This window comes from Hetaerina americana, unplaced genomic scaffold (genome assembly GCF_022747635.1).
Source record: "Hetaerina americana unplaced genomic scaffold, ioHetAmer1.1.p SCAF_1, whole genome shotgun sequence".
Classification (NCBI taxonomy): Eukaryota; Metazoa; Arthropoda; class Insecta; order Odonata; family Calopterygidae; genus Hetaerina; species Hetaerina americana.
This window is the reverse complement of record NW_027286069.1, coordinates 81,332,853-81,354,912: the sequence shown is the minus strand read 5'-3', so window position 1 is coordinate 81,354,912 and position 22,060 is coordinate 81,332,853. Positions and strand designations below refer to the sequence as shown.

The following is a 22,060-nucleotide window of genomic DNA, read 5'->3' as shown; positions in this document are numbered from 1 at the left end:
GGAAAAACTTCAGATCCTCGGCTGTCTAATGAGACCACTCTTACCTAGCTAAAACTTCTACAGCCTGATTTGCGCGCTTTAAAAAAAAGGAATTCATGTTGCATGTATCTATGTACATATATATACTTGTGCACACGAACTCATACCTGTATGCCTATACCAATACTATACGTATGCCTATACTATAGGTGGAAGAAGGGACTATTAGTCTCAACCTCGCCCAATTAAGTCGATAAATAAATAAATAAATACCCATATATCGCCAAAGTGGCTTTCAACTACTCATCACTGAGGGGGTGATTTGAGTAGCTGGAAAGCGGAAACGTTTAGACTGCTTCCAAAATTTAATGTTTTAGGCCTGACGGGGAAATACGAAAATATAAGTCACAATTTTCGTCTTTGAGTCTTTCTACCAATCCGTACCCAATTGTGAAGCAGCTTCAACCATTCCGACCTATTAACTTGTAAACTTTATCGGGGTGTATCGGAATTTTGCTTTGCTCTTGGGTGATATCAAACTTATCAGAGATTGGAGAATAGGGTGGAATCAGTGGAATCACATCTTTTAGATTTTAATTCTGCGTAATTTTACCACGTAAACTGTTTTCATTTACCGTGCATAGTGCTCATGATGTTTTCTGATTACGTGTCTGAGTATCATTCTCAAAATTCTAGAAGCCTCGATTCATCGGGGTGAAATAAGTACCTTGTGAGATTTTCGCAGAAGCCTCAGAACTTTATTTTCATTAAAAAAGTACAAAAGTTATTACACGGGCAGTTTTGTGCGAATGGGCGAGGGGATGATTTTGCTTACCCGTCAACCAGATATCACTTACGAGATAATGAAAAAGGAAGATCGAGCATTAACAGGGCGTCAAGTCTTTCATCCATCTCTCTCCTCTCCGTTTTTTTTACATTCTCGTTAGCGGCGGCGCAAGGGAAATGGCCTTCTTCTCAAACCTTTTTGTTCCTCCTCAGCGTTGCTGTTTGTTCTTCTCCCGCTGCGAACCTTCCGGGTCAAGCTTCTCGCTCAGTTCCTTCCATTGCTCCATCTTATTTTGTTTCAAGAAATTTGTCACCTTTTCAATTCCAGCCTTCTGCCTCTCCGTGCACTTGCTGCAGTCGGTCCTTATCGCGTCCGGAAGAATCACTGTTTTGGAATAATTCTCTCTTTAGTATTGGTACTTGTCTACATGATGTAGTTAAATGGACGGCATATACATGTATGCCTTTATAGTTAAATGTCGGAATAAATAGTATATGTAGTAGTTCTTAACGGGGGTGTAAATGTCCTTGAATAATTAGCTGTAAGGGGTTCAAGTTGCTAGGTGTAGTAGCAGTAGTTAATAGGTGTTGTAGGTTAGTAGATATTTAGGTAAGCGGGTAGCATTTGGAGCATGAGAGTTTACTCTGTGGACCCGATTAATAGTTGTTTGTTCATGAAATAAGAAACAATGTAATCTTCAATTGTTCCCGGCTCAACTTTGTGGAAATTCATGTTTATTAAATGAACAATTCAAAGTATCTTTTCACTGTCAATACAATGTAGCTTTCCACTGTCCAAGGACAATGGAAAGATACATTGTATTCTTCATTCAAAAATGTAATCTTCCATTGATTGTTATTAAGGTACGATTAGGTCGTTTGCTAATTGGGAATTTGGGATGAATTTGCACCTCGGTAAATGTTACGTCCACATCAAGCTAAGGGTTATGAGAGGAAGAGTCCAGAAAAACTTGTGTTTTGTTCTGATGGAACATCATTGAGATAATTTTAAATGGATAAATTACTGTTGATGTCTTCCTTTTAGGAAATGTTTTGTATGAAATTGACGAAAACCGTCTTCTTTCCGACTACTCTTCGCTTCGTCGCAATTGGTTGGAGTAGGTTTGTTACCCGTTCGGCTGGCGCACGAAACTGCTAACTTTCGTAATTATGACCACTAAATGGGACTTCGCGAAACGCTTTCGTGATATCTGTGCGTAATATCCGTTAACCTTGGTCTTCTTTTTTAGCTTTACGTTTAGGTTACATGGGTACTTAAAAAAATAATTTTAATTCAAGGCTCAGGAAAGGAGCCTCTATGTCTTGCGCACGATAAGCTCTGCTTCACATATTTTGAGGTAGCTTGCTTTTTTAAATTCAGTTTCACGAATTTATTGATAGCCAGAGTTTAGAACTCACTGATGTTACATTTGCTGATTCTATTAATAAGCGTTCATAAATTAGGGTGTTTTTGTAGTTAGTAAATAATTTTCCTATGTGATAATATGCATTTATCAATTTGTTGTTTTTTCTCATTATCTACATCAAATCATACGGCTACTATATTCCTTGAAAAGCCAATTGTGAACCTTTTCCTAGGAAGTTAATTCTCATTGTCAATTCACTCGATTTTACTGAATATAAACCAAACATATAGTAAGTAGGTAAAGACGTTCAAGAACGTAAAATCCTCATTGGACGTTTTGAAAAATCAGATCCACGAGCATTTCACAGTTTAGATGAATTTATACTCACGGGTTTCGCTACACATTTTATTGAATTCATTTGATCTCTTGGATGCTGAATTTATTTTTCCTGATCTTCCAATCATGATATATTTGCATAGGTTCGGCCTCAACCACTACCAATGCCAAAAAATTCGAATACGGTTACGTTAATGAATTTAAAGGAGCTAGCGAACGTACAGATATTAGACCGAGAAGTGTGAAAATATGTGACCTGGATGGGGTGAGTGACGCATCATCAAGACTCGACCAGAGTGGTGCACCCATTCATGAAGGCTCGTGGAAGCAGCAAGAGTGGGACAAATATAAGTGGGACTAAGCGTAGCTAGAGAAATAATGCCAAGTCGGAAAAGTTCAACCTATAAAGAATAATAAAACCGTGGAGTGCGGTACGCGAGAATGAATTAGTGACGAAAACGGAGAACAGTGGCGGGAGGAATACTGTGAACTGAATGTCAAACTTTGAGATAGTAATAGGTGAGCAAAAAAATTTAACAAATTCAAACCAAATGGGCGAGCGCTAAGAATCAGTTGATGCGTATTTAAATTAAAAGAAATATTTCAGGAGGACAGTGAAGATCAATCGTTTGATTATGAGAAAGTCTCTCCCTGAATAAGTAAAATTCAGCCTATATGAAGATAACATCATATAATTTACACGGAAATAACAATTTACCAAACCAAAATTAATATAATCGGGAATATTGGTATTAGAATGCCTACGTATGTGTTGAACGATAACGTGAATCAGAGTGACCTATTTCCTTGAATTTGGGTATTGTAACATTCAAATATTTTAAGAGTAATGCAAATAAAGTCAAAAATAAACCTGCACCAAGGTTGCCCACTGGGATAGTCATGCTTCCCAGAGTTTGCTATTTCTAGGTTAAAACTAGTCTCTTAGGCCTCGTGTGTATGTCGAGGAGAGGTTTAGAGAGGAAGGAGGAAGTTTGGTGCACGTTCAAAGAGCGTGTCTTGGTTACCCTTTAGCTCGTTGCCTTCTTTGGTGCAAGGTCCTTTATCCATTATGCACGCCAAGTAGGAGTTGAGAAGTCTGGTGTTGCTGAGGAACCTGTCGACGTTCACGTAGTCGAAGCGTGTCGTGTAAGCAGGTGATTTACCCTCCCTCTCGCCGGCAGGTGCCGAAATGGCTGGAGGCGGCGACGAGTAGACCACTGCCAAAACCGTCAGGAAGTGTCCCAGGATCATCTTTACTCTGTAGCAAAATGGAGACGCACGTCAGAATCCACTTGCCGCGTAAGAACAATAAATGATAGTTTTGCTTCACGGTAAAAACACATCAGGGGCGATTTAGTTTTTATAGTATTTCTATTTTTGTAAGATTTTATTGGAAATTGGTAATTCACAAATTTCATTTGCCCTGTAAAACTATCTCTCGAGCATTATACATTCGCCATCATTTCCAATTAATTTTCCTCCTCTCCGCTGGAGGAAGAAGGTAATTTTCTTCCGGTTAGAGTTTAGCGATTGAACAGCGCCTTAACATTAAAGAAGTGGACATGATGCATTATAGTTAAAGTTATTGCCTGTATAATGTGGCACACATTCAATAAAAATACATATAAACAATCGGCTTGTTACTTTTTCATGCAATTCTTGTGCATTATAAAATAATCCCGTTAATTACGCAATTGTAAAACAACTCATCTATACGTGATGTAACAGACAGTTGTGAGCATTATAGTGGGAGATAAAAAGTGTATCTAAATGCTTTCTGAAGCAGAAACAGGATTTCGTGAAACGCTACGCTATCTTGGTCGGCGCTAACACTTTCAATGTTGACAAGATCTTATACAAGATTATGATTACAAGATCTTTCGGTGATTTTATCTGAAAGAAAATGTTTTTAAAGTTATATGAAACACGTCTGCGCCAAATTGAACTGAATGTACTTCAACTGAATATGTGGCATTCACATCTCATTAACATGCTTAATTGTAGATGCAAATCAAAGTTTTCTCCTTCTTTAATAAAAGAAGCTTGGGTGGGATGAAAAACCGTTCCTGATTTTACCGAGAAATTTTCCTTTTGTTATGTTTCATTCCGTAATCGAGGATTCGCGCATTAGATTGTTCATTCTTGCTATCGAACTTTTGAGTACATGCTATTTTTCATTCGGTAATGTTTGCATCATTTCATTACGCATCACGATGCATGTGTACATGTTTCCATGACATGTTTCCATTTGGTAATGGAGTAGTTTAAGAAGTCGAATGAAAACATTACGTGTGAATATATCTTCGTTGGGAAGTGGAACGACCGTATATGGTGTTAGATATTGTGTGCATGTGCGCAGAGGTTCATATCGTAATTTTAAATGGAATGAGGCTCACGATATGCGCAGATTATTGGGCAACAGTTGAAGAGTCTGCTTCTGGTCTTAGAACGAGGAAAATGTCTCTGTGAAAAATAGCTGGAATGAAATAGAAGCGAGGAAATTGGAACCGGTTTCATTCCGGCTTCAAGGATACGCGTTCCTGTGTGCACTCAAAATCATCGCGTTTGATATTTCAAATACGCTTCGTAATTTGCGCCGCTAAAAGATCCTTTTAATAAAGGAAATTTTTTTACTGAGATTAGGCAATAAGATTAGAACACTAATAAGGAATGGGTATTTTATGGAGGGATTCCGTCTCGTAGTTTTTTTCTCAAGGCATTGACTTATCTGGTTGCAAGAAATCGAGAGAGTGCTAAGGTTGAAGGGCTCTGGATTCCGATGTTGGAGGCAAGGTTTCATTCTGGCGTATTATTGGAAAGCATTTATTCGGTATGTCGCAGCTGGCCCGATTCTCTGCGGATGAGCATTTATCTGAAAAATGGTCCCCGATGTTATATTATTGTTTTTCCGAATGGATGCGCAAAAGAATCAAATGAAGAACCATTGACACAATCCCATTGTGATGATGATTTATTTTGAAGGAGATTTGAAGTGTAGGAACTAATTCGTTTCGAAATTTACTTCTGGCGGTGTTTAAATGCATGATCCATTTATTTTCATTTTATTTCTCTGAGTAATCAATATTGTTTCCTGTACTTCATTAACTAGTCGGCATTCAACACTGTAAATGATTTTTCGTTGGGATATTGGAGTTTTAGAAATTCCTTTCTGGATTTATTCCTTTAAAAATGATGGTTTTAATCGAGTAATTTGGAAAAATGTCAATCGATAAAACGTTTTTATTAATTAAACAAATTTTGGGGCCAGTAAATAAAAATCGTAAGAAATGATTTTTATATCACTATACATCGATTTATTTACGTATATACGTACATAAACTGATATTATTGTCATAATTCCTCCAGTATGCTAGACTATTTAAACTAACACTCTACAGATAAAATATATAAGAAGTTTAAGATTACACATTTCATAACGTTAAGGAACAAAGAATTTATAATGTATTTGATGTTCTAAAAAAACGAACAAGGAATATACGTGTTATAAATTCAACTAACCACAGCAATCAACCAATTAAGGTTTGTTCTGGCAGGCGAAGGTAGGCCTTACCACCCAAACTATACGTTGTGTAAAATGCACGCATCTGAGATGGGGAGCCAGTTTCTTTCCCTGTGCCGACTTGGGTTTCCCAGGAAGATCTGGCGGCCAAAAAATCACGCAGCTTGAATGAAGCCGAGGATGCCCAGGCGTCACCAAGAATCGAAACCGGTCCCCTAGGTCAATAGTTAAGCTGAACTTGGACTACGATTGGCTAACTGGACTACAACGTCCATATGACTATTATACTTTTTACGTATCAACGGTAAACTCCCTTCTGTCGTAGCTGGGGTCTATGATCCCTAGCCTTCGAAACTATACATACCTTCTTTCTTAAAATGTAGCGATTAAAACTAAAATCATTTCATTGTTCATAGAGGAGCACATCAACATAAAGGGAATAAATCAAATCACAATAAATGTAAACTGTCGTCTAAACCTTCTAAGTAGTCTTTTTTTTGAAAATTCATGTAAATTCCTTCTTTTGTTGCCTAACTTCATGAGAATAGTTATGCCGCGGTATCATTACGTCGCACCTCATAACAGCATAATATCGTGAATGTCCGAACAGTACTGGTCTCGCAAGGGCTGCCTCGGAAAACAAATAGGGAGCTGGCGTTCATCCAAACACACCCGTGAGAAAAGGCAGCGGTAATTGTCCTCCCCTCCCCGACATCACCTACCTCTTTGGTTTCAAGCCCGATTCACTTCTATCTCTTCGTCACTCCCCTCTCCTCTCTTTTTCGGGCGGCTCGTCTTCCCTCAACCCTCTTCCAAACTGTCAGCGCCTCGGTTCACCTCCCGAGTGCTCCGCCAAAACGATCCGCGCACGAGTTATCCCTCTCTCTCTCTCTCACGCCCCCTCCAAGCGTCGAGTCACCCGCCGCCGCTGCGTCCCCAGTTGAGGTTACACGGGCCTCAGTAGCGCGCGCCCGCTCTTGCTATTGCCTCTCTCGCTTTGGCCAGGGACGACCGGCCACTTGAGTCAGTCGTCGAATCACGGCAACTGACTGAAATGAAGCGACTGGGACGTCTGAGTAGGCTCACGCAATCCGCTCGTTCGATTCCCTTCTAAATTTGGTTTTGGTCGGCGTGCCTTCTTCACCTTTTCCTCTTCCACCTCCTCCTCCCTCTCCTCTTGCACCCTACTCTCCCTCTCCTCTTGCACCCTACCCTCCCTCGACCAACCTCTCTCATTCCGTTTCCAGTGTCTAGAAATTCTCCAATTCACCCTCATTTCCTCCTTCAGTCTTACTTCCTTTCGCTCGAGAGAACTAACGGTTGGGCTTTTGGCGGCAGCATGTCGGGCAGGCCGGAGTCCAAAAATACGATGCCTCGAAGTGATTGTGTATTTCGATGAACATTATGGGCTGAGTGACGGTATCTGTTTAAAGATAAGCCCATTTCGTGAAATGCATGTAACATTTTTACCCACAGCTTCAAGCTTGTTTCCACCACTTCGTTAAATTTATGCTTTTGAGTGCCCCTAATGTCTTTAGGAGTTATCTAATAATAACAGTCAATCTGATATCTTATTTCGTATTTTGGCCAAGCTTAGTTGATCTTAAATCGTATGTATTCAAATATAAATTTTAACTAATTTTACTTAAGGATATGGTGGCTTTTGCTCGTCCACATTCATTTGCACCTATTTATCTATAAAAATGCTTAGTAAAGAATCGTTACCGCTCTACATTTTCTTTTATTTATAGATTTTACGGTCGTGAGCTAAGATTAACTTCAAGCATTTGTTTCTATTATTTTATACGACTAACTCCGTCATTCTAGCAAATTTCGAGGCTCAAGGAACTAGGAAAAGGCAACGTTTTAGGTGAAGCGTTGTCAAACAAATCTCTATTAATGAACTGAATCCACTTGTTGAACACGAATTCATTTGGTTATCGTAACAAATAAAATATTTTGGCTGTCAATCGTCTGTTTGGATATATATGTTGCGAGTCGTAACCGTCGTATATGGTGCCATTTCCGTGAACTAAATTGCGATTTACGTATTTCATGAGGACTAAGTATTATAGATCTAAAACGCAGTTTCTGCGAACTATTTAAATTGTTTGAACATTCTTGTTTTGGCGTTTTTTCGCCGGTTCTGTAAATGTTTCGCCATTATTCTCATTTAATTATACCAATTATTGGAATTAATGATGTTTGAAGTTTTTGATGCTTTTTTGGCATGAATCCCAGGCGATAGACGTCAGTTCTCCATATGATTACTTTTTGTATGCTTATAATCCTGTTGTTGTTGTATTTTTGTTTTAATTTTCAGATATAGATGTAAAAATACGTAGTAATGCGCACGCACAAAGCTAAGAATTGTCAAATTTTGGGAAAAACATAAAGTGAGGGTTTTTGAAAGATATTTAAATTTCAGAATCCTCAGTTCATCCTTACCAGTTGCATCACAGAGTAACCTTCATTTAAAAGTACTCTGGAAATAATTCTAAATGTTTCATAAGCATTTTAAACCGTACATCCTTATAAATCCCGGTGATAGTGTTGATCTGATTCATTACCACTTCAAGGCTATGCATGGGCAAACTCTTCGAAATTGCGAAGTATTCTGTAGCTTTGAGAAGCTAACACTTCGGTAGGCCAAACGTTTCAAATAATTATTCATTCTTATTTAGGTAAATACTAAATCTCATCGAGGGAGTACGTTTTGAAATAGTGAAATATTCTTCATCGAATTCTTTTTCAATTTACAATAAAATGCTTTAAACTTTTAAACCAATGACAAATTTGCGCTTACCTTTTGGCAAATTGTACAAACAAGTCCACCCTGTCACTGAATAGAGTAATTACCCAATGTGGCAGAAGATTGGATTGTGATGATATGTCGCATCATTGCGCGCGCCAACGTAAAAATGAATTTAGAGTGCGTCCCACTCGTCCTACCTAAATGAGTCGAGGCACTCATCATTCATCTGATGTAGTGACTTCAGGTTCTCATAGAAGGTCAAAAATAATGTTCCGGTCCCTTTTCCTGTCCTTCGAAGTTCCTGGAACGCGTTACAAACACTTCACGTTTCTTACCTTGAAAACTGTGCAACTAGAATTTCATCGTGAAAAAAACGAATTTGAAATGGTAATTTAAACAATGACACTTGAAAATTTCGTCCATTCAATCATTAATTCTATCATTATTTGGTTATAAGTGGCATTTGGCTCTGAAGACATATCTTATATTATTGATTCAAACTTTTGAAATGTGGTTCCCATTTCCTTTCAAGGTCAATACCTACTCGCGCTATCCCCCCACCTCCCCGATTAGCATAGTTCCGAGAATCAAGTCTCTCTCTCGTCATCTCGACCAAATCTCTTGACAGGAAGTGACCATCTTGCCTGTTTTAATCTCATGAATGTTACTCCCGTAAGTTTTTCAGAGATGGTAAATATGCATCCAGTTTAAATTATAAAACCGAAATTCTCTCTGTAAATTAGTTCTCAGAGAAATCCCTAAGTATCCCTCAAGAATAACTGATGAGCTGCTGACCATATCTTATTTGCTCTCCCCAACTTGCCTTCATTAGAAGCCAAGTTTACTTTCCTAGTCGATCATGGAAGAATAAATATTTTGGTTGGGATTGGGAAACGGTAAACGGTTGACATTTACCCGCATTAGCTCGATTTTACTTTTGGTGCGGTGGAACCAAGACCAGACAGTCCAAACTTTGGTATATCCTGGATAACCAACCACTCTTCAAATATGAGTTGGCACCCGGGCGACTTCCCAAAAACCATTGAACGCTGCAAGGAAGGTAAATGGCCGTAAATACATCGGCTCAAGATCCTTCAGGTACCAGATTTCTTTTTCAGGGGTCAAATTTCTTCATCGTGTACATGCTTCATGTTGGGTCGAACATACCTTGATTATAGGGGTCGAAAAAAAAATGACGAGGGTATTTTACTAGCGGAGACTAAATATCCTCATTTTTATCCGCAACTTAAATTATTTCCTTGTAGCTCATATATTATTCCTATTACTTGTATGTATTATTCTAACATATTCAAGAAGAATCGCGTTGGGCGAAGAAGTTTTTACTGGAACATAGGTTGATGTGTTGACGGAAGAAATGATAAGTACGTTGAATAAGGATGTTAAAAAAGAAACGCGAAAAAATTGATATGAGGTCTAGTTTTTTTATGGCGCGGAAACGTGGTCAACGAGGCAAGATGATAGGTGTAGATCGGAGGCTTCTGAGTTGTGGGTGTGGAGAACGTTGTAAAAGGTAATTTATAGGAAAGGAAAACTACATGGTGGGAATGAAGAGAGGAGTTTTTTAATGAAGTCTAAGGAGGCTAAAAATGCAGAAATTTCAGAGTGTAGAAATCATTCGCCTTGACCGCGATTCGAACCCGGATCCCTCGTCCGACCGAATTATTTAGCCAGTTAAAATATCGAGGCGTCCTCTTAAACTCTGAAATTTTGGGGGATTTAAAGCAACAAGATATTAGGACAAAATACCGTAAACACAATTTCACAGGCATTCGTAGTCGTGCGCGAAGCGCCACAGTCTATGAGGTTAAAGCCAACTTTAAAAACAATACATTATTGCATTGTGATGCACACTTAGCGGATGACTCCGTTAAAAGCTACTGTTGCGGCATCTCCCACAGTTTCTTGGACTTTGTGAGAGGCAAGAAAAATGGATGCAGAGCATTTTGATTGGAAATAGATTGTGAAGACTGTCGCAGAAGGGAGAACGTTAAGCGGGTGGGGGAAGGAAAAGAATAGTCACGTTGGACGCAATGAAGGGAGACGGAAGAAGAGTTTTGTGGTGTAGAGCATCAGGGTATGTCCTATTAGTTGAGGGTTAGAAATTGAATGGTGATTAGTCTATTCGTCCATCTAAGACCTACCTTAAACGGTAGACTAATATTAGACTTAAACGGTAGATTAATTGTGATTAGCTGAGTTAATTGGATGTATGTAGCCACCTTTTATTACCTAACTTCCAACTAGTATTTAAAAGTTGACTCGTGAATATGAAAGTTTGCAATCTATCAGCGTTGATTGTTATTTTACGCGATGTACATAATGATAGAAACGTTTATTTTTAATTAGCTATTCTATAAGAATGGGGAAGAAAACTCCAATGGCCGTAAAAATTAGTAGCAAATCTCTCGTCAGACTAATTGTTGTGTTGGTGTGACGGGAATCACGTCAGGGACCAACCACAACCTCTCGACCAGAATACCCTCTGTGGTGGTTTACGGGAAATTAATCCGCGTCAGGGACCAACACACAGCCACACGCACACTATCCCGACTGAAATCCTTCACGAGGCTGTGAGACCCTGTTAAAGAATTTCAGATGGAGATGGAATCCTTCACGAGGCTGTGGAGTAGACCCCGTTAAAGATTCCAGGAAATTCTCAAGCACACGCTTTGTGACTGGTACAGACCAATCACACACACAAGCACTCAAGAAACACACACTCAAAAGGGCCCAACTTCTGGGAGAATCTGGACACAGGTAAAGAGCAAATAGGAAATGCGTCGAACACGCGTGTTTCGGCCACAAAGTGGCCCTCTTCAGCGAACCGAAGGGAAAAAGACGGATACATGGAATTTCATGAATTGCTTTTAATGAAACTGGAATCTGGCCAGTTTTCAAGCGAAAAGCGTTCCGTACCAACATACCATTTTGTTTCCCCCGAACAACGGAAGAAATTGGGGCAAGATGTGTCCAATCTCTCGATAGCCGATTGGCGTATCGTCATCTCTTACCGCTAGTTTGGAAATACTTTCGTATTAACCTAAGAACACAGGAATCAGACAAGACCGTCAAGGTCGTCCCCTTTTTTTCGTTGAATCATAATTTGTTCCCGTCGAAGTCATTTTCAATTAATATAAATGCAAGGCGGTATTTAAGTTTCCTGAAATTGTTTTCGTTTCCTTGAAGAGATTGCTTTCAACGGTGATGTACCTACCCAAAGGGTTCAAGGAAGCTCGATGCTTCTCCTTACCATTCTCTTTGAAAATGACGGGGTCGCTTTGTTTGCCATTCCATTTCAAGGAGGGTTTTCTGCTCTTCAAATGTTTTCCTCTCCACCCATTAGTGGTACTCGAAAAATCCCATCCAAGACTTTCCACCTTCCTGACTTACACGGGCTGGCTTCGGAAGGTCGGCAGTTGGTCTTCGCAAATTATTACGCCATCTACGCAAACTCACCCTACCTCAATTCTCGAAAATTAAGAACTGATATCTTGTGCGTGGAGGGAATCGTGCACAGCTAATTGCATCTAAATTTGCCTTTTTCTCACGGAATCTTCTCCAGGTAAACCATGTCAGAGTTCCCCAGTCATGGGTCAACAAAGACAAGTACAAAACCATTAAGTTGAAATAACTACACACGTCCCGAGGAACCGCGAAGTTTATTTTAATTATGACCAAGGGATTATTAAACTACTTTGGCTAACTTCTGTCGATGGTTTGTGCATTTGCTCCTGTTTTTACAATCATTATGCAAAAATATTGCTAATTATAGTCAAATTCTAACCTTCAAATGTGGGGACACAAGCAATTGAAGCACCAACGTCTTTATTGCTCTCTATTCATACTACATCAGCAAATAGGAGGGTTTGTTTCCCTGAGCCTCAAATCAATCAGAAATTCTCTAAACATTATTCTTAAATGTATTAAATAAGACATTCTACCCTAAATTTACTGTCAAGTGTGGACTTGATAACTTTTGGAACAGAGTTAAATACTTTAAAGGCTTGGAATGACCAAACTGAGACAAGCTTTGAGCAGCAGGTCTGAGATTCAACCGAAAGGTGCAAGTTCAAAGTCCACAAGTATATTTATCCTGTTCCGAAGGCCATTGTTCGCTTTTGGATCAGCTGGTTCATAGGTTCTAAACTCAATCGCCAATGCAATGTCAAACATTTTCATTCACATCTTTGAAATCTAGATTTGAAAACCAAAATATATTTTAGAATCCCTGACTTGACTCCATCCTAAGTGTGGAAAGTTATTTCACCTAAGTGTAATTTCCCAGTATATTTTTTTATTTATTAACATCACTTACGTTTCAACTTATCAGATATCCGTTGAAACAAATTCAATGCTACTATGTAAATAAAAATAAATGATGCAATTTGGCTTCGTTGTAATAAATGTCCACCCATAGACTTGGTAATTTTTGTAATATATTTATTACTATGCTTTATATGATTGAGTCAAATACTCGTGTATTGATATAGGTTTTTGCGGAACAGGAATGATATACCCCTTAAATGTGACATTCACTCTCTAATTTTTTCTGAATTGCAGCCATCGTGTACTATTAACTTGCCTCTTTATCTCTGGTACAAACGTATACATCTCAATCAGTGAATATTGCATTAAGCACCGACTTTATTTTGCTATAATTCTAAGTTATTGTTGTTTTTCATAATAGCTTGAGTCTTTATTTAGACAATATAGTCTTTTCATTGTACTGACCAAATAATTTGTTAAATTTTCATTGTATTAGTACATATGTGCAGAAAGAAAAAAATGATCATCAACTGGGCTGAAGAATCTCAGTTATAGTGTTGCCGCCAAACTGTTTTAAAATAATCGATTATGGACTTAAGATCTCACAAATACCTGGATAAGCTGATTTTCCTGAGAAAGTAAACCTCTCAAATCATTATTTTTCTAGTCCCTTGTTTTTTCCTTTCATATTTTACTATCATGTGTCGAAATGACTGCCTGTAATCATCACCGATCAAATTTTGTAAACTCACAATTGAAGATAACTGTCCAATGACGCGCTTTCATAAATATTCTGCGATGACAGTGCGAATATTTTAAGTACTATGTACTATAATGCAAGCTATACTGGCATTGAATAACGTTGCAGACAAATTATATGCCTAAACGAGTTTCATCCACTGAAGTGCACTTTCGCTTTGCTATCAGAAAAAATAACTATACAATTATCTTACGCTTAAACTATCATGGCCTTCAGCTCCTCTTGTTTTAGTGCAATTCGAGATTTAAAGCCAATCTAAAAAGCTCTTTCGAAGTCATGAGGGAAAGGTGTATGTTCATCTAGCTGTAAGTCGGAGAATATAAATTTCATCAAGCAAATAATCAGTTATAGTGGCTGTAATTGATTCTAGCAGGTGCTTCAATCGAAGTATAAATGAAGCGTCCTGGTACATTTAAATAAAAATGTATACTGGTGATATATTATATGATACAATGACGCTATTTATATTTTTGTTGATTATAGCTTAAAAATAACATTTGCATTCTTATGCACTATATGCTCGCCTTAACCAGTTTACCCAACTTATTTTCTTAAAAAGATTGCTGTTACAGAGTTGGCAAAGGGTGTTATATTCTTAATAGTACTTCATAGCAAGGAAATATCGTCACTATTTAGACTTGATTTGGTTTTTTTTATATTTAATTGGGCATGGTGCTGACGTAGTTGCAGACAAATACATTAAAATAGAAATAATGAGTAACACTTATGTATCATAAATTAAAAAATGTTCGTTCCGTTAATATCTTTTCGCAGTTTTTATTCGTTCACAATGTACACACAGGACAGCTAAGTATAAGATTAATATTTTAATAGCGTTACCTCGGCAAAGGAACACATTGAATTTCTTCAGCCGACAATTTGCCCTTGAATGGAAAAGAACTTAATGCTTCATTTTAATACAAGAATGTAAAAAGATCAGTTTTCTGTACCAAGGCCGACATAAATATATGTTTTGCAAATGTTTTAATAAATATTAATCACAGCCATGGAATGAGCATTACTGGTTAAACATAAGCTTCTACATGATAAGTGAACTGTTAAGCTAATGCTTCCCCGGTAAGGGTATGAAAAAGTAACATTCGGTCCACTTAATGAAAAATTTAGCATCACGGTCGATCTGGCTTCTGCGACCTCTTTGACTCCTGCCAGTGTCCATACTCGTAGAGTTATTCTGATATACGTGTATTCTGTAAAATGCTTTTTAAAATAAGTAGAAATGTATAAGTCGTGTGAGGTAGTGTTATGTTTTCTCCTTGTTAGTCTAACCAAGTGAGGAATTGAATTTAAATGTTGAATGTATTTCATATCCTTAAAAAAATTCATTAGTTACATAAGATAAATTCTCGGAGCACGTGATGTTATCGGGATATTTCTGTAATTCCAATTTGAGCAGCTATAATATGGTGAAAACTGATTGCCTTTCTGATGTTTTAATACACTACCGATTTATATATATGTATATATATATATATAGTATATGGATACACCCGTTGTGTTAGCATCTGTTATTTTTACGCCTTTGAGATCAGTGGGAAAGCGTGTTAGTTCAAGTATTATTAAGGCACGTAATTCCATGCCGATTATTTTGATATGTTTTATTTCTTTCATATTTTCTTTCAAATGAAATCATTTATTGCATCCAGTTGCAATTTTATGGTTGTCCGAAAGTTTAGAACATGGGACATATCCAACATTAGACGAATTATGAGTGTAATTGAGTGAAGTTTGGGCATATTCATAGACTAGTAGTTAAGTTTCTACTTCCGAGGACTTCATACTCGAGGAAACATAATGTAAAGATTTGTTTAGGCAAAGTCATAATGAAAATATATCTTTTGGAAGCATAGATTTTTAATGCGAAATTTGATAACCGAGACAATTGAAAATGCTGTTAATTTAATTGTGAATCAGTACTTATTCGGTAATTCTTAAGTCAATGGAATAAAGATCGATGGCGTGTTACGCAAACGAGTTTATTCCGTATTGAGTTATAATTCTGCGTTGAAAATAATTAGTCTTAATGAGTTAGAAGGAAATAGTCTTGCATATTGTAGTCCAGGAGGTTTGCATATCATTTTATTTACTCCCTTCTTCATATTAAAATGTTCATGCATCTTTCGCCGATTTCACTAATGCCGTCTGAATGGCCACAACTCGTATGTTCGAGATCTTGTTTCGAGTTAATGTCTGGATTTTGTCCGCCGTTCCTCATTGAAAGCGTCTTTTTCTACATCTTTTAATTTGTGTCCTTCGCCTTCTGTTCCTGCAGCCTCTTGATGTACTCTCCCTCCGGGTCCCACTTGGCCTCGAGCTGCTTCCAAAGATCCGGTTTGTGCTCCATCAGGTGCTTGATGACTACCTGGGCTCCATCCCTCTGCTTTTCGGTGCACTTACTGCAACCCGTCTGGAGGGCGTCGGGTATATTCCCTGAAAAATAAAATTGGTAAGTTTAGGTTTTATGGTATCAGAATTATGCACATTTCACGGGCTGAATGCAATTCCAAATACCAGCTCCAAGGGAAATACTGGATATCATTCCATCTTGTGAATATATTTGCCTCCCTCCACGCATATTTGCATCGAAAAATACCCAATGCCAATGCTGGCATTTCCCTGTTATGGTTGCGTGTCGTATGTTTTTGCGTTAATGTGAACATTTATTCAACTTATCAACAACATTATATTGCAGCATGATAAAAGCTTCATGTTCTGTTCGTTCATTATCCTTCCCGCCAGTGTCGAATACCATCTATTTCGCGTGAACATTAAATTAATGGAGACCTTCAAGGGATTTAAAAAGAGTATACTAAACTTTTTGTTGAAATTTTTCGTGTGGGCTTATAGAAACCAAAAGTAGAAAATAATTGGTGCTGATCTCATTTGGAATATATTTCAAAATCGGTCAAAATCTCTGACACGATTTGTCTATATATTTCAACCGTTGGAAGTTAAATCAATCTTTTTTGGCAATGTGAAAAAAATCACGAAGGACGACTTGATTATTTTCGGAGTGAGCAAGCTTAGAAATGACACAGCGGTTATCTTCACCTATGAATTAGCATGAGTTAAATCTTACCAGATGCAAGGGGATTGGGATGATGCTGTGACTAGTATATTGGCTTCCGACACAGTGGGCCCGGGTTCGTATGCCGACGGTGACGACAGGATTTTTCATTGGTTTCCTGATGCCTACTTAGGGTGCTATTTGGTGAGCTCTTTAACCGGAGTATGCCGTCCGTCCGACGGGACGTTCCATTGTTGACCCCTCGGGGCATTTGTTAAAAGTAGGAGCGCTTCGGCAACACAATTAATTCCGGCACCAGGTTTCTTTCCGCCCTTCCTTCTCGCATTCTCTAAAAATCGTATTCCTACCAAATCTATCACTAATGGCACAAATAATCGTAGCTGTCGGTCACCTCCCCATTAAGTTACAACTAATACGAGAGTTGGCTTAATGATTTAAAAAATATGATAGTGATGTCAAGAGTGGTGACAAAATTTATCTGAAATCCTGTAGGATCGAATGACCCTCTCATCATCTTCGAGGAATAAATTTACATGGTACGTAAAATTGAAAGATAAAATGATGTACACACATAAAAAACCAATGAAACCTGTTGGATAAAAGGTCCTTACCAGATTTACTTACCACCGACACGGCCGACGTGTTTAGTTACAAAAGTCTTTCCACATTTTATTTTCTGAAGATATAAAAGGTTTTTATAGGCCATATCTGTAACCAATCAGCTCTGCATGTGAACGAAAGAAAGGAGGCTAAATGATAGTTAAGCAATGCACGTGAGGTCAAATCAGCCATAAATGAGCATGACATACACCTGCCATAGAAACAGGGATTGACAAACAAATGAGAGCATTTACAGTAACCCACTTATTAGGCGACCACTTCTATGATAGCTTAGATATCCACGACGTAACGACGCGTTTCATAATATTATATCCTCCGGAAAGAAGATTTGCAAGCACTTTCCTATCACTGCCATCATCTTAAATATTTCATGCGATTAATTTTCTTTTCATCCAAGGGCAAAGGGAACTTTCTAAGGCAATGCTGTAAGTGGCGCAGCATATTCTTGGTCTGGCATTACGTCATACGTAGCGCGAGTCTAGCAATCCACTTCAACGTCGCCGTCTTGCATGTTGGAAGAAAAGGCGTCTCGCATAGGGGTCGCCCATTAGCCCCAAGTCCATTAATTAACGAACGTTATATTTATGACTGAAATGTCAACCGATTTCGGACATTGTTACCATTCCTACATCCCACATCACACCCCGTCTTGCCGTGTATCATTTCCCCTCCCAGCACTTCAGCTGCTTTAAAGAAAGGGTTTTTTTTTCACGCAATCCCTAATGTAACCGATTACTTCTCTAATGTGCTGATTCTGCATTTTGGGAAATCTTTGCTAAAAAGCGAAGTCTATCGGCTTAATTGAAAATTTTAGATGAATATAAAATTTAGACACTGTGAATGTATTTCTCATGCGAGCTCGAACTCAGAATGGGTGATCTTTATTGCTTGAAAGAAAATATGGCTTCACCTTTTCCAGGTTACCTTCACTAAGTCTACTTTTATGAAAATTAAATTTTCGTGGCTCTCCGTTTTGGACATTGCGTGTGTATCAATTTCATGTAGCTGTTGATTTCAATTCAGCTCAGTAAATCTTCGAAAGCCTAAACGGCTGGAAATATTTTTTGGCAATTTCCTGTAATACCTCCACAGGTAATCAATTTATATGCACAATCAAACTATGTTAATAAACAAAACGATAAATTACTAATGCGATTAAAGTTGGTTATTAATTCAAAAATATATATAAAAAGGCGATACTACGAGGAGATTTACTATTTTTAAAACTAAGCGCAGTATTATGCATTATTCACGGTGCTATTTTGTATGACTATGAGTAAATTCTCCGGATCGTTATTGCTTTTATTGTGAATTTAATAATATTATCCCCTTGCGGTGGAAGTGGTACACCAGTGGAAAGAGGATGGACTACTGACCGGAGGGCCCGGGTTTGCTTCTGGGTGACGCCCCTGGGCACTCTCAGCTTCACCCAAGCTGTGTAATTTTTGTCGGGTACTAGATGCTCCTGGGATACCACAGGTGGCACAGGGAAAGGAGCTGGGTCCCTTACCCCGATATGTGAATTTAAAACGCTGTCGGGATTAATACTAGTTGAACTCTCATGCATCAAACTGACCAATCAAATCTTTGGATTGATAACTGTAGTTGAATCTACTGGCAGTTGATGGTTCTTTGCTCCTCGTACTTGACAATTGTTTATTACATCATATTCTTATGACTCTTTATGACTTGGGTATTTATAACATTGTTTAAATTTGAAAATTCATTTAATCTGCACAATGGTGCCCTCATTTAAAATATTCCTGTCAGTTCATGCCATTGATATTTTATTTGCATATTTCAAGAAAATGGCACCTTAGTTGCAAAATAAAATGAAAGCAATTACATAAACTAGGCAGCTTCAAGTGTTATTTTTTAAAGTTAAGTCAAAAAAATACGGGTTATTGCAATTTACGGAATCATTTTCTGCTAAATCTTAAATGCTCTAAATGAGCATTTAATAGGTTAATTTTGTGAGGAGTAAGGAATAAGTCAAAAAAATAGATAAGTTTTTTGTAGTATTCCATAAACATTTCTTTCTTATTGTTTAAATAAAAGGGGAAGTCAAGAAAAGCTTTTAAAATATCCGAATATATTTTAAAAGAGAAAATATTACAGAAGAGCAAGTTGATATTTCACTTATTGTGCAATAGCTCTATTCACTGCATTCCTTGATTAAAAATGTAATAATTTAATATCCAGAAGCTTCCCCCGAACGGAAAAAGACGATTGTGCTTCCGGTAAAATGAAGCTAATGAGCAAATCATTCGAACTATACGTAACTAGGATAACAGGAAAGTGACATATAAACCTCTATTAAAACGTATTCCCTTTTGAAATTGGATCATAAATCTCAGCGTTCTGGCCTTACCCTGACGAGAAAATTTGTTTTGTTTTTCAACCGTGGTAATTAAATAATTTTCGCGACTGATGATTGCCACAATTAACAACTGCGCAGTAGAATTTTTCACAATATTACATCGCATTCTTCTCTCACTGACCAATTGCACTAATGTACGTTGATGCTCACCATTTCACGCTATCGCCGTGACAGGTTTATGAGGTATTGTATTCTTCTAATCGTGTGAGCTAGCAATGACGGAGCGTGGGGGAGGGAAAGAGACGCACTCACTTTTCAGCTCACTGCCGTCCGCCGTGCAGGGTCCCTTGTCCATCAAGCAGTCGAAGTAATTCTTGAGCAATCTGTCGCTCTTCAAGATCCCGTCCAGGTTGATGTGGTCGTATCTGCTGGTGTACATGCCTGGCCGCCGCGGGTGGTGCTCCGTGGGGTTCGAGGCCAGTACCGCGGCGGCGAACAGCAGCGCCGATGCCGGCAGCAGGGCGTTCCATCGATTCATGCCCGGACCGTGACTTTATTTTTCTTGCTCTTGTGATGTGCACGGTGTCGCCCGCGTGCTCTATTGAGGAGAGGGTTGTTCTAGACTCGCGGGTGGCGATACGGACGCGTGCATCTAGTGTAGAGCCCGTGTCGGAAAAAGGTCAACTTTTTATAGCTTAGAATGAATGACCAGTTGGCCCTGATGAGTTGTCCTCACTCCCGGGGTGGCGACAAACATGGTGCTCCACTATATATGCGGAACCGGGGAATGGACGATGGGGAAATGACTTAATAAATTTTTACACTCGAGTTAAAGGAGTGCATAATTATACGAATTAACCTCAAAGCATGCTTGTCTTCACAGTTTAATGGTTTTGATTGCGCAATTTCAGGCATTTCAATGTGATGAAATTTTGCTCCTTTTTTGCGGAGATCAGTTGTCACTGTTCCACAAAGAAACAGTCGTGGTGCTCAAATATTATTTTTTATGTATATTTATTGTATCGGTGATTAAAGCCAACGAGCGCGACAATAGCACGCACTTTGGAGCGGAAAAATACCCGTTAAACTATCGGATTCCATAAAGAGAGGAACACAAGTTAGATTAAATTTTCCAGCTATTCTTATTAATTTAATGCAGCCGAGACTGCTGTTTATCTCAGAGAAATATCTCTTTCCGCTTTGAATTTTACTGGTTTTCGTCAATTGATATTCAAATGAATGCTTCATAAAGCCATCTAACGTTACTGAACAAATTGTGCTGAGGATACGGACATTCTTTGAATATTATCAATAACTTCTGATTCTCTATAAGAACGGTAGACAGAGAAAAATAAGAACTGCAAGTTTATGAAAAATATTATGCTCAATTAAGTTTTGTTACTCTTGCTGTGAAGTTTTCTTGTAATGTACGGAAATTGTAAATATCTGCAAATGTGTAGATTGCTTTGAATATGTAAAACTTATTTGGAATTTAATTGTTTAGAGAGTTATGGATGAAAATTCAAATAATTGAGTCGAATTATTTTAAAGTCAATATATTATTTAATATCCTTATCAAATTAATTGCACCGATTCAATCTTACCATTGAATACCAATTGTAAAAAAATAAGTAATTTCTATCGTCAGCTACTTCTTTCATTAGTGGTCCTTCATTGTACGCTACGTTTGGATTTCACGTCCCAATTGATGATTTATTTTCAACATGCCGCTCCGAAATAAAACACTTAAAACATTTTTTTACTTTGGGGAAAAATTGGTATGGTTGTCTTGTGTGTAACACAGTCCAGGAGTGGGGTCCCTACCCGCGTTATCTTTCTTAATGCCTGACACAGTTTCAGGCGTAACATGGTGGAAATCCTTCATGATGAAAGAAGACTTTGCTTTTCCACGTGGAATTTAAAAAAATTAAGATCTAGGTTTCGCTACAGGGACCTGAAGATGTTACGCTGTAACGAAACCTAGATCTTAAAAAAAAATTCTCTGTGGAAAACCAGTGTCTTCTTTCATCATTTTTTGATTGCCCCAGTCTAGGCCACGTTGTGTATAATTCTTAGAGCCAGATTTATGCGGGATCTTTAGTAAAGAAATTACCGACCGAGCGCGCATTATCTATCGAAATATTGATACAGAACCAGTGAGCAGGATTGAAACAGTAAAGCTTATTGTTACGTAGCATGTATGAAGTGGTGCGTTATAGGAAATCTATTAATCGGTTGTGGAGTTGTCTGTTCATTTTATCATTTTACCTTTTAGATAGTGCC

At 38.1% G+C, this 22,060-nt stretch overlaps 2 protein-coding genes across 7 annotated transcripts in view; one reads left to right on the top strand and one right to left on the bottom strand.

The window, feature by feature from the left end:
- Window positions 1-734: 734 nt before the first annotated feature.
- LOC139687047 (uncharacterized) lies at window positions 735-20,537 on the bottom strand. Its single transcript, XM_071584180.1, has 5 exons — window positions 20,090-20,537; window positions 16,052-16,238; window positions 4,758-4,769; window positions 3,494-3,726; window positions 735-1,150 (listed from the first exon to the last, which is right to left on the bottom strand). The coding sequence occupies exons 1-5, from the start codon at window positions 20,313-20,315 to the stop codon at window positions 975-977; spliced, it is 834 nt and encodes a 277-aa protein (XP_071440281.1). The 5' UTR covers window positions 20,316-20,537; the 3' UTR covers window positions 735-974.
- LOC139693882 (uncharacterized) overlaps window positions 16,140-22,060 on the top strand; it is a 136,819-nt gene continuing 130,898 nt past the window's right edge. For all 6 annotated transcript variants that reach the window (XM_071592226.1, XM_071592217.1, XM_071592210.1 and 3 more), the window contains exon 1: window positions 16,140-16,254. The gene's annotated coding sequence lies outside the window, so the exon portion shown is untranslated. The remainder of the gene's footprint in view (window positions 16,255-22,060) is intronic.

Excerpts from the sequence above, each read along its gene's own strand:
- LOC139687047 (XM_071584180.1), bottom strand. The coding sequence starts at position 20,315 with ATGAATCGATGGAACGCCCTGCTGCCGGCATCGGCGCTGCTGTTCGCC. Across the intron at positions 16,239-20,089 it reads GGACGGCAGTGAGCTGAAAA|GGAATATACCCGACGCCCTC; the intron begins GTGAGTGCGTCT and ends TTTATTTTTCAG. Across the intron at positions 1,151-3,493 it reads AGAAGGCAACGAGCTAAAGG|TGATTCTTCCGGACGCGATA; the intron begins GTAACCAAGACA and ends ATTCCAAAACAG.